The following is a 13630-nucleotide window of genomic DNA, read 5'->3' on the forward strand; positions in this document are numbered from 1 at the left end:
GTAAAAGGTCTCTGAAAAAAATTAAAGGAGGCAGCACATGTTGTTGACAAGTGGTCCGATGCAATGCGTGGCCCAGTGCACAGCACATCAGAACCTTAAGGGGCATACACACGTAGAGATCTGTGCTAAGCAATTTTGCTAGTGTCAAGATCTCCCATGGAGAGCGCACACACACACACACATGCAGAGATTTGTGCTAAGCAATTTTGCTTAAGCAAAAAAAGACCAGGTAGTGGTTCAGAATGAGAGATCAGTATCTCTCATTCTGTACACACAGAGAGATTTTCAGTCATTTGCTAAGCAAACTGACTAGATTTTGACTGCATGCAGTGGCGCACGCAGGGGGGGGTTCTGAGTACCCAGAAACTCCCCTAGGAATCTAAGGGTCGTAGACTGAAAGCTGAGGGTCCCCTCTTTCCATGGGTACAAAAATTTTAAAAATCGTCCCTGAGGAACAGGAGATATCGGACTTCAAAACAGTGGTCCCCATCCAAGCTTGTTAATTGCTCTTCCCAGTCATATATTTCAGGTTCTGACAGAGTTTTTCTGAGGGTATATTCCAAAAGCTGGGACTTTTCCCCCTTTGATGGACACTAGTAGCTCGTCTCTACTGTGCCCAGAACCAGAGATACCAGCAGCTGGTTACTGCTCCAGCTTCACACACCTGGTATGTAGTTTTATATACTGGTTGGCAGATTGCTCTGCCTCCTGAACTCCTGATCCCCTAGTCCCCAATACCATTTGGCAGTCGGGATTATCTAGTTTTTAATTCCATTAAAAGCTAAGAAATGTAGTTTCGGGAACTGGAGATATCTGCAGTCAGCCCAATGCCTGCTTCTCCCACCATATGTGCAGTAATGAGGTGTTTAGTGGAAATTACTGATCCAGGCCCTAAAGGACGTCACCGGCGCACCTGGGAACTCGCGCAATGCACTCCTGGGACCGCTGGAGCCGGCGGAGATAAAGCTGAAGGCCTGCCGTGGATGCCGGAGGACTAGGTAAGTATAAAAAAAGGGTCGGGGGGGGGGGGGTTACTATTTAAAAAATAAAAATACGGTTTTTGGAATAATTCGGATAATGGATATCCGGATACCACAGGGCTGGGCAACACCGGCCCTCCAGATGTTGATGAACTACACATCCCAGCATGCCTTGCATCAGTTTCAGCATGGCCACATAGCAAAACTAATGCAAAGCCTTCTGGGATGTGTAGTTCATTAACATCTGGAGGGCCGGTGTTGCCCAGCCCTGGGATACCGGATACTCAACCTGTATATATGTATAGGGTCTCTGTTGTGGAGTCATGCAGTAAGCACCTTCCCTCTGAACTCTAAATTTGGAGGGCATCCCACTGCTGAGCCTATACAAGATTTTATTTGAAGAAAATCACGGTTGTGCCTTTTTGGATGCCACATTTCTGGATCATATTGGAAATACATGTCTGAATATCATAATTGGATATACACATAGTTGTATCGGTTATATTGTTGCCCCTGATTAAGTCATTGTCATGACGAAGCACGTTGGGTTTTCTCTTCAGACCGAACTTACCAACCCACCAGAGATACTATTGTAATTACTTATGTACATTATCGCACCATGAAAGGTGTTTTTTCACGTGTTTATACCTTTTTCTTTCATTTTATGTATTAAATGATATATGTGAATTGAAGTCGTTTCACTATCTCAGCGCCCTCTGAAACCCCACTATAATTTTTTATATACATTTGGTCTATCTATAATACTTTAACTGACCCGGCATATACTGGGTCGCCTAAGTGTCCATCTCCGTGCTTTGCTCCGCCCCTCTCTGGAAACCCCCTTCTGAAAATCCTGCGTTTGCCCGTGGCATGCACTGACTTAGGTAGCAGGAGATATTTAATCTCTTGGTGCATACACACGGAGAAATCTGTGCTTACTTTCTAAGCAATCTAGTCAGATTGCTTAGAAAATAGCACAAATGTGCTCCGCGTGTATGCCCCTTTAGGGTCTGCAGAATAGATAAGTCAGATCACCAAGCCTTTAGGCAGGCTTGGCTGGAATCGCATACAGAATGACTATTGTATTGTATGTGGTCCCTCAAGGTGGGATAGCGGGCAACTTCTCTTATCTGAGAAATTGCCCTAATGTATGGCCACCTTTACTTAGCCTACACACAGGAGCATTCTGAAGGTGTTCTGCTGTTGGGGAAAAAAATTCTCACACAAAAAGGACATGTAATAAACCCAGTGCCAAGATCCACTAATTCATGATTACCTAAATGAGGCAAGTGCTAGGTAGATTATAGACAAAATATTGTATCTATAGCCAAACAAAAAAATGGTCTCCACAGCTGCCACACTAGATTGCACCTGATTAAACACTTCAATTGTTGCTCCAGCAGGAGGAGGGGGGGGGGGGGGGGTGTGGAGACACATTTCAGCTAGCAGCATCCTGAGGAGCGAGCTGATAGGTCGGTTTCTCAGTGGTTTGAGCAGTCTAACCTGAAGTTTAGAGTGATTTAGGCTTTTAACTGCCGTTAAACTCTGTATTAATGGCTGCACACACATGGCATGCAAGCCCAAGGAGGGGGAACAATTGAATTTCACCAGTAGGCGTTCATTATACAGCTGAATCCCCCCTAAGGGTGTACATCCAAATCGTCTTTCAAACACTTCCAGTACAGATATAATGGTTGTGGGGATTGGCCGGCACTCCACTAATGATGTAAACAGCATATACCAACATTTCAAATGTATTGTAACATTTTTCATCAGGGTGTATAAAGATGTGATTGAGCTCAAAGATTGGTCTTATTAATGTGTCTACGGAAGATCAGTGTATACAGAGACAACTTGTAGCTCATGATCTTCTGAGCAGGCACATTCAGGGCTGGTGCAACACACTCAGCAGAACATGCAAAGCAGAGAGGTGCAAGACCGAAGAGGGGCTCTGCTACACTGTTGTGGCTCCACCCACCAATCTGTGACAGGCAGCGGTACTAGCAATGTGAAGTGTGGCTCCCCGTGTCATGCTCCTCCCATCGAGCTGTATGTAAAAGGCAGCGGTGCAGGTAGCTCCAGCCTCCCATACCTCCTGTAGACATGTGAGGGGAACGGTTTTACAGTTTTACTATTTGGCCATGCTAAAACTGAAAAGCTGATGCAGGGCATGCTGGGATGTGTAGTTCAACAACAGCTGGATTGTCAAGGTTAGCCATCACCGGTGTAGCATGACATGTAGAACGAGGTACTACTGTGTGTTGCAATCTAAAGAGAGAGGGGGAGAGGGGGCCTCTCCCTCATATAGAGATATAGGTACTCTTTACCTAGCACGGCGCCCACAATTTTGATCGTGGGCATCGCAGGTAAAAAAAATTGCGGGCATCGCGGCCATTGAATGCACTAAAAATCGGGTGCAACGCGACCGACGCGATGCCCGCGATTTCCCATAGGGATCAATGTTAAATTTCTCAATGGACCCGATTTTACTGTTCAATGCCTCAATGGACCCGATTTTTCCATAGGAAACAACGCTTCGGGTTGACGTTGATCGTGGGGTGGCGTTAACAATTGTGGGGGCCATTTCACACTTTAGGGTGCCTATTTGGCCTCTGTGGGACATTTAACATTGTTTCCTATGGAAAAATCGGGTCAATTGAGGCATTGAACAGAAAAATCGGGTCAATTGAGAAATTTAACATTGTTCCCTATGGGAAATCGCGGGCATCGCGTCGGTCGCATCGCACCCGATTTTTAAGTGCATTCAATGCCCGCGATGGGCGCCGTGCTAGGTAAAGAGTACCGAGATATATATTCTAGTGTCCATGTGTATCCGAAACACAGCCATCTGTTGGCAGCAAGTGAAACTAAATCTACTATCTTTCGAAGCATTAGCTTCAAGCTGGCTTACAACACACATGAGTAAGCGTAGTGATAGGTCACAATTATGGTATTACCGGACTTGCAGATATTTGTTCACATACCCCATAAGACTTTGTACAAAAACTACACAAGTCCTGGCCAACATCATAGAGTGAGTTACAGGCCCAGTGGTGGCATTTCCCTGCTATTACAATGGCAACTCCCCATCCTCACTTCTAAATAAATTGACCTCAAACATTGTTGGCTTAGACTAGAAATAAATGCTTCACAGGAGTACAGGGAATGGAATCTGCATTCACGTTATTACTAAATACCAAATGACTTGTTAAGCACTGGGAGAGGTCCATATATAGCAGCAGGTACAAGTTATTAATACATTGAGTAGCCATAATATTAAAGCCAGTGACAGGTGAAGTCATTAACATTTTCTTGTTACAATGGTAGCTGTCATTGGGTGGGATATAGTTGGCAAATTAACAATATGTTCTTAAAGTTGATGTGTTGGGACTTCCGGTTCCTGCTTCCATGGGACCAGCAGCAGAGTGCTGAGCTCCCTGACCGCCCCGGCCAGCCAGCCACACTTCGCCGCACAGGACCCCTCAAAACGCACCAGAAACCTGCAGGAAGCCCCTGCCGGCACCCCAACCCTGCCGGCACCCCAACCCTGCCGATGCAGAAATTATTTGCCCAGGGGAGACTACAGCAGCACTGCCAGACTGCTGCTACGCTGGACGCCACATCCAAGATGGCCGCCGCCACACAACACTCGAGGCAGCAGCCACAAACAGCGCAGACTGAGAAGGGTGAGATGTCTGCCCAGCCCCTACAAGGTCCCACCAGCACCCCAAGCCTACCAATATCAAAATCCCTGCCCCAGGGGAAGCCACAGCAGCAGCGCCAGCCAGCTACAGCACAGGGTGCCACATCCAAGATGGCCGCCGACACACAGCTCACAAGGCAGCAGGCACAGAGAGCACAGGCTGAGGCAGAGGAAATGTTTGCCCAGCCCCAAGTAAGTGCTGGAGAGGCCCCCTTTATACCCTCCACCCAGATAGATATGTTTGCTCCCTCCCCAACACCACCCCTGGGTTCAGCATTATCTTATGCAGATGTGGTCAGAGCCATACAGGACACTATAAACCCCATTCTGGATGCACACGCTGCTAAGCTGCAGCAATCTGTACAGGACATTAAGTCACAACTTAAGCAGGTCTCCAAAAGGGTTACTGCAAATGAGACTCACCTGGGAGAAGCTTTCCAGGACATCTCAGCTTTAAAAACCACCACGGAATATCTGCAGAAATCCTCCTATTCCATGCAAAATAAACTGGACGATCTGGAAAATCGTTCCAGAAGGAATAACCTCCGTATTATAGTACTCCCTGAAACCTTAAAGGGCCCTGACCTATATGCCTTTCTCTTATCCACCCTCCCTGATCTACTGAATGTTACAGAGGCCTGCACGGGCATAATCATTGAGAGGGCGCATAGGCTAGGCCCACCTCGCGATGACCGCACCAACAGACCCCGCCCGGTGATCTTTAAATGCCTCAACTTCCAACACAAAGAAGCCCTATGGATGGCATTTAGGCAAAACCGATCCCTTCAGTGGAATGGGAATAAGCTTCTGATTTTCCAGGACTTCTCCGCAGAAGTCACGAGAGCGAGAAAGGAGTTCTCCCCGTTATGTACCAGACTGGTAAAAGACAGAGTGAAATTTGCGCTACTATATCCTGCTAAGCTGCGTCTGTTTTCAGGAAATTCTTTTAAGGAGTTCAGTACAGTACAAGACGCAGAGGCCTACCTATTGGAGCAAGCCCAAGCCTCCTTTTCACCGGCGGGCCCTGACGACACCGAAACTGATTGTGGCCAGTGACTTCATCTGAAACCCACTACCTGACGTCCAATCTACAACTGCCTTATTGTCCACCCCCATCTCATTCATCAGGGGACACACATCTTAGTCACTCCCACGCTGGACGTGGGATCGTTACTTACTGGCCCTAACCTGGATTCGTCCCCCCCCCCCCTCTCCCCGTGAGTCACTGGACTCTTTGGCTCTACGAGACTTATCCATGTGGACGGCAGCTTCCCCGATCACAGAACTTACTTAAGTTCTATTGCAAAAGTTCCAGGTTTTCTTTTTTGTGCGAATTTATTTTTGCATCTGATTTCCACCAGCTTTATACTGTTTGTCTTTCTTAACGTATATTGATAAGTATGTTATATTTAGCGGTTTTGTTTTGGCGCCAGTTGTGGGGCCTGGAGACCACGTTGGTCCCGACCTCAAGCTGGCCCTGAAAAATTATATCTTTTATGGCCGGGGCGAGCCTTGTGGCTCATGTATCTGTTTCGCTTCCCCCCCAGGGGGCATGGTACCCAGTGGCCGTCTCTGCCGCTGGGACTCCAGAAGTCTTTTTGTATGTTTTGCATTGTTTGTTTTCCTTGAGGAGCTAGGGTGCGGAGGGGAAACCACCTTGCCCACGCAAGATCTACCCATTCTTACTATGTTAAACTTGTGGGTTCCGCCTCCTACCCCCTGGTTGCTCCTATTCCCCCTCCTTTCCTCGTGTTCTTCCCTTCTGTCTTCTCCCCATGTCTTTTTGATAATATGTCTAGAGATGATCAGATTCATTTTAATACACAGTGTTGTGTGGCTCGGATATTGGGCGGTTGCACTGTATGGAAATTCGGTCAGCTTTTCCCACTCATTAGATGATAATGGCTAATTTGAAGGTGGTAACATTGAATGTAGGTGGCTTCCACGTCCCTTCTAAGCGTAAGAAGACATTGCTTTACCTTCATAAGCTACAGGCGGATGTGGTGTTTCTCCAGGAGACGCACCTAACCCCCCAGGAAACTTTAAAATTGAACACAATGGGTTGGTCACTTTTGGCAGCATCCCCATACAACTCAAAATCTAGAGGGGTTGTCATTTTAACTAACAAGAGCGCCCCAACTCAGGTGCACTGCACTGTTACTGACCCGGAAGGTAGATGGGTACTCGTGGACGCCACCGTACACTCAACTAGGATCACGATGTGTAATGTATATGCTCCTAATACCTTTTCCAAACTGTTTTTTAGGAACTTGGTTACCCTGTTAACACCATATATGGATACTACTATTGTATTGGCAGGTGATTTCAATGTTGTGGCCTCCAATGTGCTAGATAGGGACTCAGTAGCCAAAACCAGACGTCCCCCCCCCCAGCCATGGGATCCAATATCTGATGTCTAGTCTTCACCTGACGGATGTCTGGAGGGCTTACAACCCAGTAGAACGTGAATTCACATGTCTGTCTGCAGCACACAGAACACTGTCTCGAATAGATTACATGTTATTATCCACACAGGCCTTTCCCCGGGTTCAAGATACTAAAATTGAAACGATCACCATATCGGATCACGCTGCATGCTGGCTTACCTTACACTCTTCCCAAGACAGGGGCACATACATAAACTGGAGATTCCCTAGCCACCTAGCTAACTCTACTAAATTTAAATCCCTACTTGAATCCACATGGATGGACTACAAACAAAATAATGAATCCACGTCCATTGCCTCCCCCCTCATGTACTGGCAGGCATCTAAACCTGTACTGCGGGGTGCAGTAATCTCCTACACCTCCCACTTGCGTAAAGAAAAAACTGCGCACTATTTAGAGGCGCAGGCATCTTTAACGGCAGCCTATCAGATTTTTAAAACGTCACCAACCAATGCAAACAAAATAGCGTTTACCCAGGCCAAAGCGATATTTGATGCCCTTCTGACTAAGCTCGAGACTAGGATCTCCTTCCAGACCCAAAGCAAATACCATAGATTTGGAGGTAAATCCAATCGGCTTATGACTAATCTGCTACAGGGCCAACACCCCCCTACCACTATCACCGCCCTAAAGGATGATATGGGCACCCTTCATCATAAAGGAAGCGACATCTCAGCGGTCCTACATAAACTCTACTCGCAGCTATACACCGCCTCACCTGTAGACCAGGCTGGTAAAACGGCCTTTTGGGCCTCCACCTCAATCCCGACCCTAGGGACTGACCGTGCCACCAGTTTGTTGGCAGATATTTCGGAGGAAGAGGTATCTAGGGCAATTGGTCTCCTTAAGCCAGGAAAGGCACCGGGCCCTGATGGCCTGACAAGTGAGTACTACAAATTATTAGCTCCCAAACTGGTTACCCCATTAACAACCCTCTTCAACTCTTTCCTCAAAGGCACTCCTCAACCCCCATACTTTAATTCGGCACTCCTCAAGCTTATTTTAAAACCAGGCCGAGACCCCACCCTCCCCTCATCCTACCGACCAATATCACTTCTAAACACTGATTACAAGATCTACACGAAAATTCTAGCTGATAGGCTAAAAATTCTACTCCCTGAGATCGTTCACAAGGACCAAACGGGCTTCATATGGGGCAGACATTCGGTCTTAAACATTAGGAAGCTCCTCACAGTCATGCAATACCACCAGTCATTGAAATCCCCATCACCTCAGGCCATCCTCTCCCTAGACGCCGAAAAGGCCTTTGACATGGTCTCCTGGGACCATCTTATCACCACACTGCAAAACTTTCAGTTCCCAGAACCATTTATAACCGCAATTATGAATCTCTACTCCCAATCTACATCCCAGATTCTGACCAATAATTACTTGTCTCCCCCGTTTAATCTGAAGCGAGGCACTCGACAGGGCTGCCCTCTCTCCCCACTCCTTTTCGCTCTGGCCCTAGAGCCCCTGGCTATTAAACTAAGAGCCTCCTCCGCGGTAACAGGAATTAAGGTTGGAGCCAGAGAGGTGAAGCTAAGTCTGTTCGCAGACGACATGCTTCTTTTCCTATCGAACCCCCCCAAATCCATCCCGGAAGCCATGGCAATCATAGACCATTTTGGATCCTTCTCGGGACTCAAGGTTAACTATGAGAAATCCCGTATTCTACCCCTAGCCTGGCCCCCATCATACCCCGATTCCTTCCCAGCATTGAGTCAGTTTAGCATTTGCACGGCCCCTATGAAATATTTAGGCATTATGATACCATTGCACCTTAATGCACTATACACTTCCAATTTTAAACCTGTATTGCAGGCCATTGCAAAACTATTAGAAAGATGGCACACTCTCCCTTTATCCCTCTATGGCCGAATCACGGTGATCAAAAGTGTAATTTTCCCTAAATTGTCTTACCTGCTGCAAATGCTCCCCCTCGCCCTCACTAAAGCAGATCTTTCCCGTTATAATACTATGGCCAATAAATTTATTTGGATGGGGAAAAAACCAAGAATGCCCCTTACCAGGCTGTTCCTTCCTAAAGCTGAGGGGGGATTTGCCTTACCCCAAGCGCAAAACTTCTCCCAAGCCGCCCACTTCAGATACGCCACAGATTGGCTTCTGAACAAGTCGTCATACACCAATGAAAACCTGGAACGTGCCCTCTTCCACCCTTTTGCTCCAGCAGCCTTGCTCCATACCCCACGCACCAAGCTTCCAAGCGTTATAAAAGACAACCTCCTTTTCAAAGAAACATACACAATGTGGATCACCATCCATAAAAGATTTGCTAGGAACCCAACTAGTAGCCCCCACGCTACGTTCTGGGGCAACCCGTCCTTTGCCCCAGGTCTAAATAATCACTTATTTCTGGAGTGGCGTCAGAAGGGCATCGCAGCTATCTGCAACGTTTTTGACCCAGGTGGAAAGATTCTCTCTTTCACAGAACTGGCCGACAAATTCCATCTCCCGCGATCCCAATTCTTTATGTATCTGCAAGCCCGTCACTATGCCCAGTCTTTACCCCCACCTTTTACATCCCCAGTCACCACAGATCCTATCCTTAGTCTACTAGCCCCACACAACGTCCTGGGCTATAGAATAAGAAATCTATACCAGTCACTCATTATACTCCCAAGAGACAAGCTCCTCCAAGTGTTGGAAATTAAGTGGAAAACTGATATCCCCTCACTCCCACTGACCCAATCATTACTAAAAAATCTCCCCACCACTCTCAAACACTTGCAGTCTGCTTCTCTTCAGGAAACCCACTTGAAATTCCTTAACAGGGCCTATGTATCACAGCGGCAAAGGAGTCACTTTGTTCCGGGAGATCTGGGTCTCTGTCATAAATGCAAGATAGTAGGTGCCACCCTTTTCCATAATTTTTGGGAATGCGGCAAGATTAGAATTTTCTGGAGGAAAGTCCTGGGTTTCCTGAATACCTTATTTAACCTGCAACTCACATATGATCCCATCCCCATCCTTTTCCTTAACTTTAAAAATTGGACACTTGGACCGCATAAAAAAAGGATAATACCACTTCTTAGCTTGATACTGGTCCAGTCTAAAAAACTGATCCTGACCCACTGGATCCACAGGGTTACCCCGTCGCTTACGGAGTTGAAACACTCATTACTGAAAATCATGTATTATGAACGTCAGGCATCCCTACATGACATTGAGAAAGGTGTGATTCGTTTCTATGCTAAGTGGGACTTCTTTATTCAATCATTAGACCCAGAAATACAGTCTTCTATTCAGAAGATTTTTGAAAATACCACTTGGATCATGCTACGCCAGATTACATAGTATTGATCGTACTCTGAACCCCCACCCCCCCTTTTTCTTTATCTCATAGTGAATGCTGTATTGTCTCATTTATTTGTCATCTTCCCTTCCTTGTCCTCCCACCCCCCTTTTTCCCCTTCCTCCCCTCTTTGTTCGTATGTGTTTAAATGTTCAGTTGGCGGTTTATGGCCAACGTTATGTTATGTTGGAGGAAAAGTCCAATTTGAAATAATGGCGGGAAATGAACCACCGTTACACGGTAGGGTGCCACATATGTGGTCACCCCTGAGTTACTTCTCCATCTCTCCCTCCTAGCTGGACCTGTATTAGTCTCAAAACTTTATACGGTGGCTTTGTCTACTACCGACAAGTTATGCTTTAGTAATTTATATTCATAGTTTGCGAGATAAGCAGACCGGAGACTGTGTACAATGCATGCCGGAGACCTCTTCTGATGTAACAGTTTACCTGTATTTGTATTTTATTATTATTTGTTTTGTTTTCTCTATTTTCAAAAAAACTACAATAAAACGTTTATAAAAAAAAAAAGTTGATGTGTTGGAAGCAGAAAACATCATGATCTAGAAAAAAAAGACTACCCTAGGGTGGTCAGAGGGCGCTGCCGTGGGATGTAGGTCAAGTGAAGCTGCTACTTGGAGGGACTGAGTAGGTCCCTAAATATAGAAAAGAATTATAGGAAAATAGTAATTTTTATTGTTATGTATGTAAAAAAAAAAAAAAGTGAATGCATGCTATGATATAAGGGAGCCGGAACATACAGTGCTTTGCAGCCAGCTGACACGTCTGTGCTGATCCATCCAAAGTCACAATACCCTACAATGGTCATGAGTGTCAGAACTGGCCAATGTCTTCATTTGTAACTATTGCACACAAGCGTTAAAGAGAACATTTGGCAGAAATGGACCACAGTTTACACAGGATCTCGTTAGCATAATGGCGACTACAGTCCGACTACAGGTGCCAGAATCCTGACACTAGTCATAAGACCGGCGCTGGGTTCCCTACATTTCCTGCAATGCTAGTACCGGAATTCCGACTGTCAGAATCCAGAACGGAAGTATGCCAAAGAGAGTTGGGATGCTTAGCGCTGCTCTGCTTGACAAAAGTTGCTATTCTCTTTAGATGGGAACTGAAAACCAAGGGGTCCCATGTTCTGAAGTTTATTTTATTTATTTACAGTTTCTTATATAGCGCAGCATATTCCGTTGCGCTTTACAAAATGACAGAGATGAAACAAACTGGGTATTTACAGACAGTCAAAGATATGAGGGCCCTGCTTGCAAGCTTACAATCTATTGAGCCACATAATTATTCAATGGGTGGGGGTGTGCCAGAATATCTGCACCATGTCATGACTTTTTTACTACAATAACGTTTTACACAGGGACAGAAAATAATGAGGCCGATTTATCAAAATGTCTAATCGAACGCAACAAGATTTATAACTCATGGCATATGATAAAACTTTTACTAAATTGGCTACTAAAAGACTGTTGCCCACGTCAATTACACGTATTGTCTTCCCCTTTCAGACATGCAATCTGGCAATTACCCAGCTTTTTGAGTGCCGGGTCATTTTGCCAGGTGCAGTCTGACCCTCTTTCACACATAGCAACAAATTACCGGTTTAAACACTGTGAACCTGGTAATTTTTACTGAAAACATTAGTTATTTGTGTAGTATAAAAGGGTCTCCCTGGGTCACAATTCACAGGTCGACAACCCTGGAAAAAACCAAGGTCGGCAGACCCTTTTACACTACACAAAATACCGGGTAGTACTGCTTCAACCAGTAATGTTATGATGTTATGTCTGAAAGGGGTATAACTGAATAAGAAAAGCTGCTGATCCGGGGTAATTTTACCTGTTGCAAAGCACAGCTATAGAAGAGAAGAGTTAGAGAACTCAGGCCCAAGTATCCCCACCAAATAATAGGAGCAATAAATAGCACTCAAATCTGATGAAGCCCAAAGCCTCTCTGTCGGCAGGGAATGAAGCAGTGCTGCTAATTGTGTACACATTCTAATGTGACACATTTTTGGACTAGGCCAGTGTAGGTGAGCACCTGCCCCACTAATCTGTACAGTCTCATTCTGTAACAGCAGTACACTAATCCTATGACTAATTACATATACTATACACAAGTGACAGTCACGTACACAACAGCAGGCTGTACAGCGATTACAGTAACGGAATTTGAGGATTGTGGGCCCAGGTGCAAAAATTTCACCCAACCCAAGTTCACAATATGCAACACGGCAGTGTGTTACAGGGAAAAACTGTGGGTGACAGAAAGAGAGCAACAAGGCAGCAGTGGGCCCTTTTGTCCTCATGGGGCCCGAATGGTAGTTCCACCTCTGAGCGATCACAGATATCCAATACCACACCTGGGCAACACAATAGCACGTTACATAAATTACTGAAGCAAAGGCATTACATGTAGGCGATAAAGCATAATAATCACGAAACCAGCGTAAGCGGGGTGGGCACAGGGGCACTGGCAGCAACATGTCCCTGGCACAGCACAACAGCAGCCCTGACAGTCTAATACGCCTCCCACACACTGTGACAGCTGCTGGGGAGAGCGCACACCCCCATGGCCGACATCCCCTTCCCTGACCTACAAGGCCAGCCCTCACTGCGTCCCCCGCTCACCGAGGAGGGCTCTCCGTCTCCCCCTCATCGCCGTGCTCGGAGCTCCAGTTGTTCACCATCCCGGCGTTGTTCTGTTGGCGCTGGCGGGGCCACCTCGGCCGGTCCCGACGGAAGTTACGTTACGAAGGGCGCGTCCCTGTTGTCAGGCCGGTGACGTCACCGATGTTTATAACCGTGCTGCTGCGACGAGCTGTGCGTGTGTGCAGTGCACTGTAACTGAACCCTGTCACCCCGGTGGGGTGGAGAGTGTGTGATATCGGATGATCTCTCTGCGGTGGCTCAATGTACTGTATAGGCGGAGCAGCGCTGCCACATACACGGACACATACTGTAGAGACGTGATACAAAGTTCTCTTGTAGGAGTTTTATAACCTTGACAAGAGTTATTTCATAAACTAAAATGTTGGCTATCTGTGAGTGTTGACCGTCAAGTCTGGTTAGAGGGCACCAAACCACGTTGCTAGTGATTGTAGAAGGTGCTGCTGGGTATACACATTATTTTATACATATAAGGAGGGACCCATATA

At 46.3% G+C, this 13630-nt stretch overlaps 1 protein-coding gene across 2 annotated transcripts in view; it reads right to left on the reverse strand.

Annotated features, from left to right (window-relative positions):
• The window catches only part of R3HDM4 (R3H domain containing 4), an 84847-nt gene extending 71538 nt beyond the window's left edge, over positions 1–13309 (reverse strand). Inside the window, exon 1 of one of the 2 annotated variants that reach the window (XM_083182163.1) lies at positions 13104–13309. In XM_083182163.1, coding sequence (XP_083038289.1) covers positions 13104–13162 — 59 coding nt within the window. In that variant the 5' untranslated portion in view covers positions 13163–13309. The remainder of the gene's footprint in view (positions 1–13103) is intronic. The other variant, XM_083182170.1, reaches the window with a different exon arrangement.
• Positions 13310–13630: the final 321 nt, after the last annotated feature.

This window comes from Crinia signifera, chromosome 1, assembly GCF_055691185.1.
Source record: "Crinia signifera chromosome 1, ASM5569118v1, whole genome shotgun sequence".
Taxonomy (NCBI): domain Eukaryota; kingdom Metazoa; phylum Chordata; class Amphibia; order Anura; family Myobatrachidae; genus Crinia; species Crinia signifera.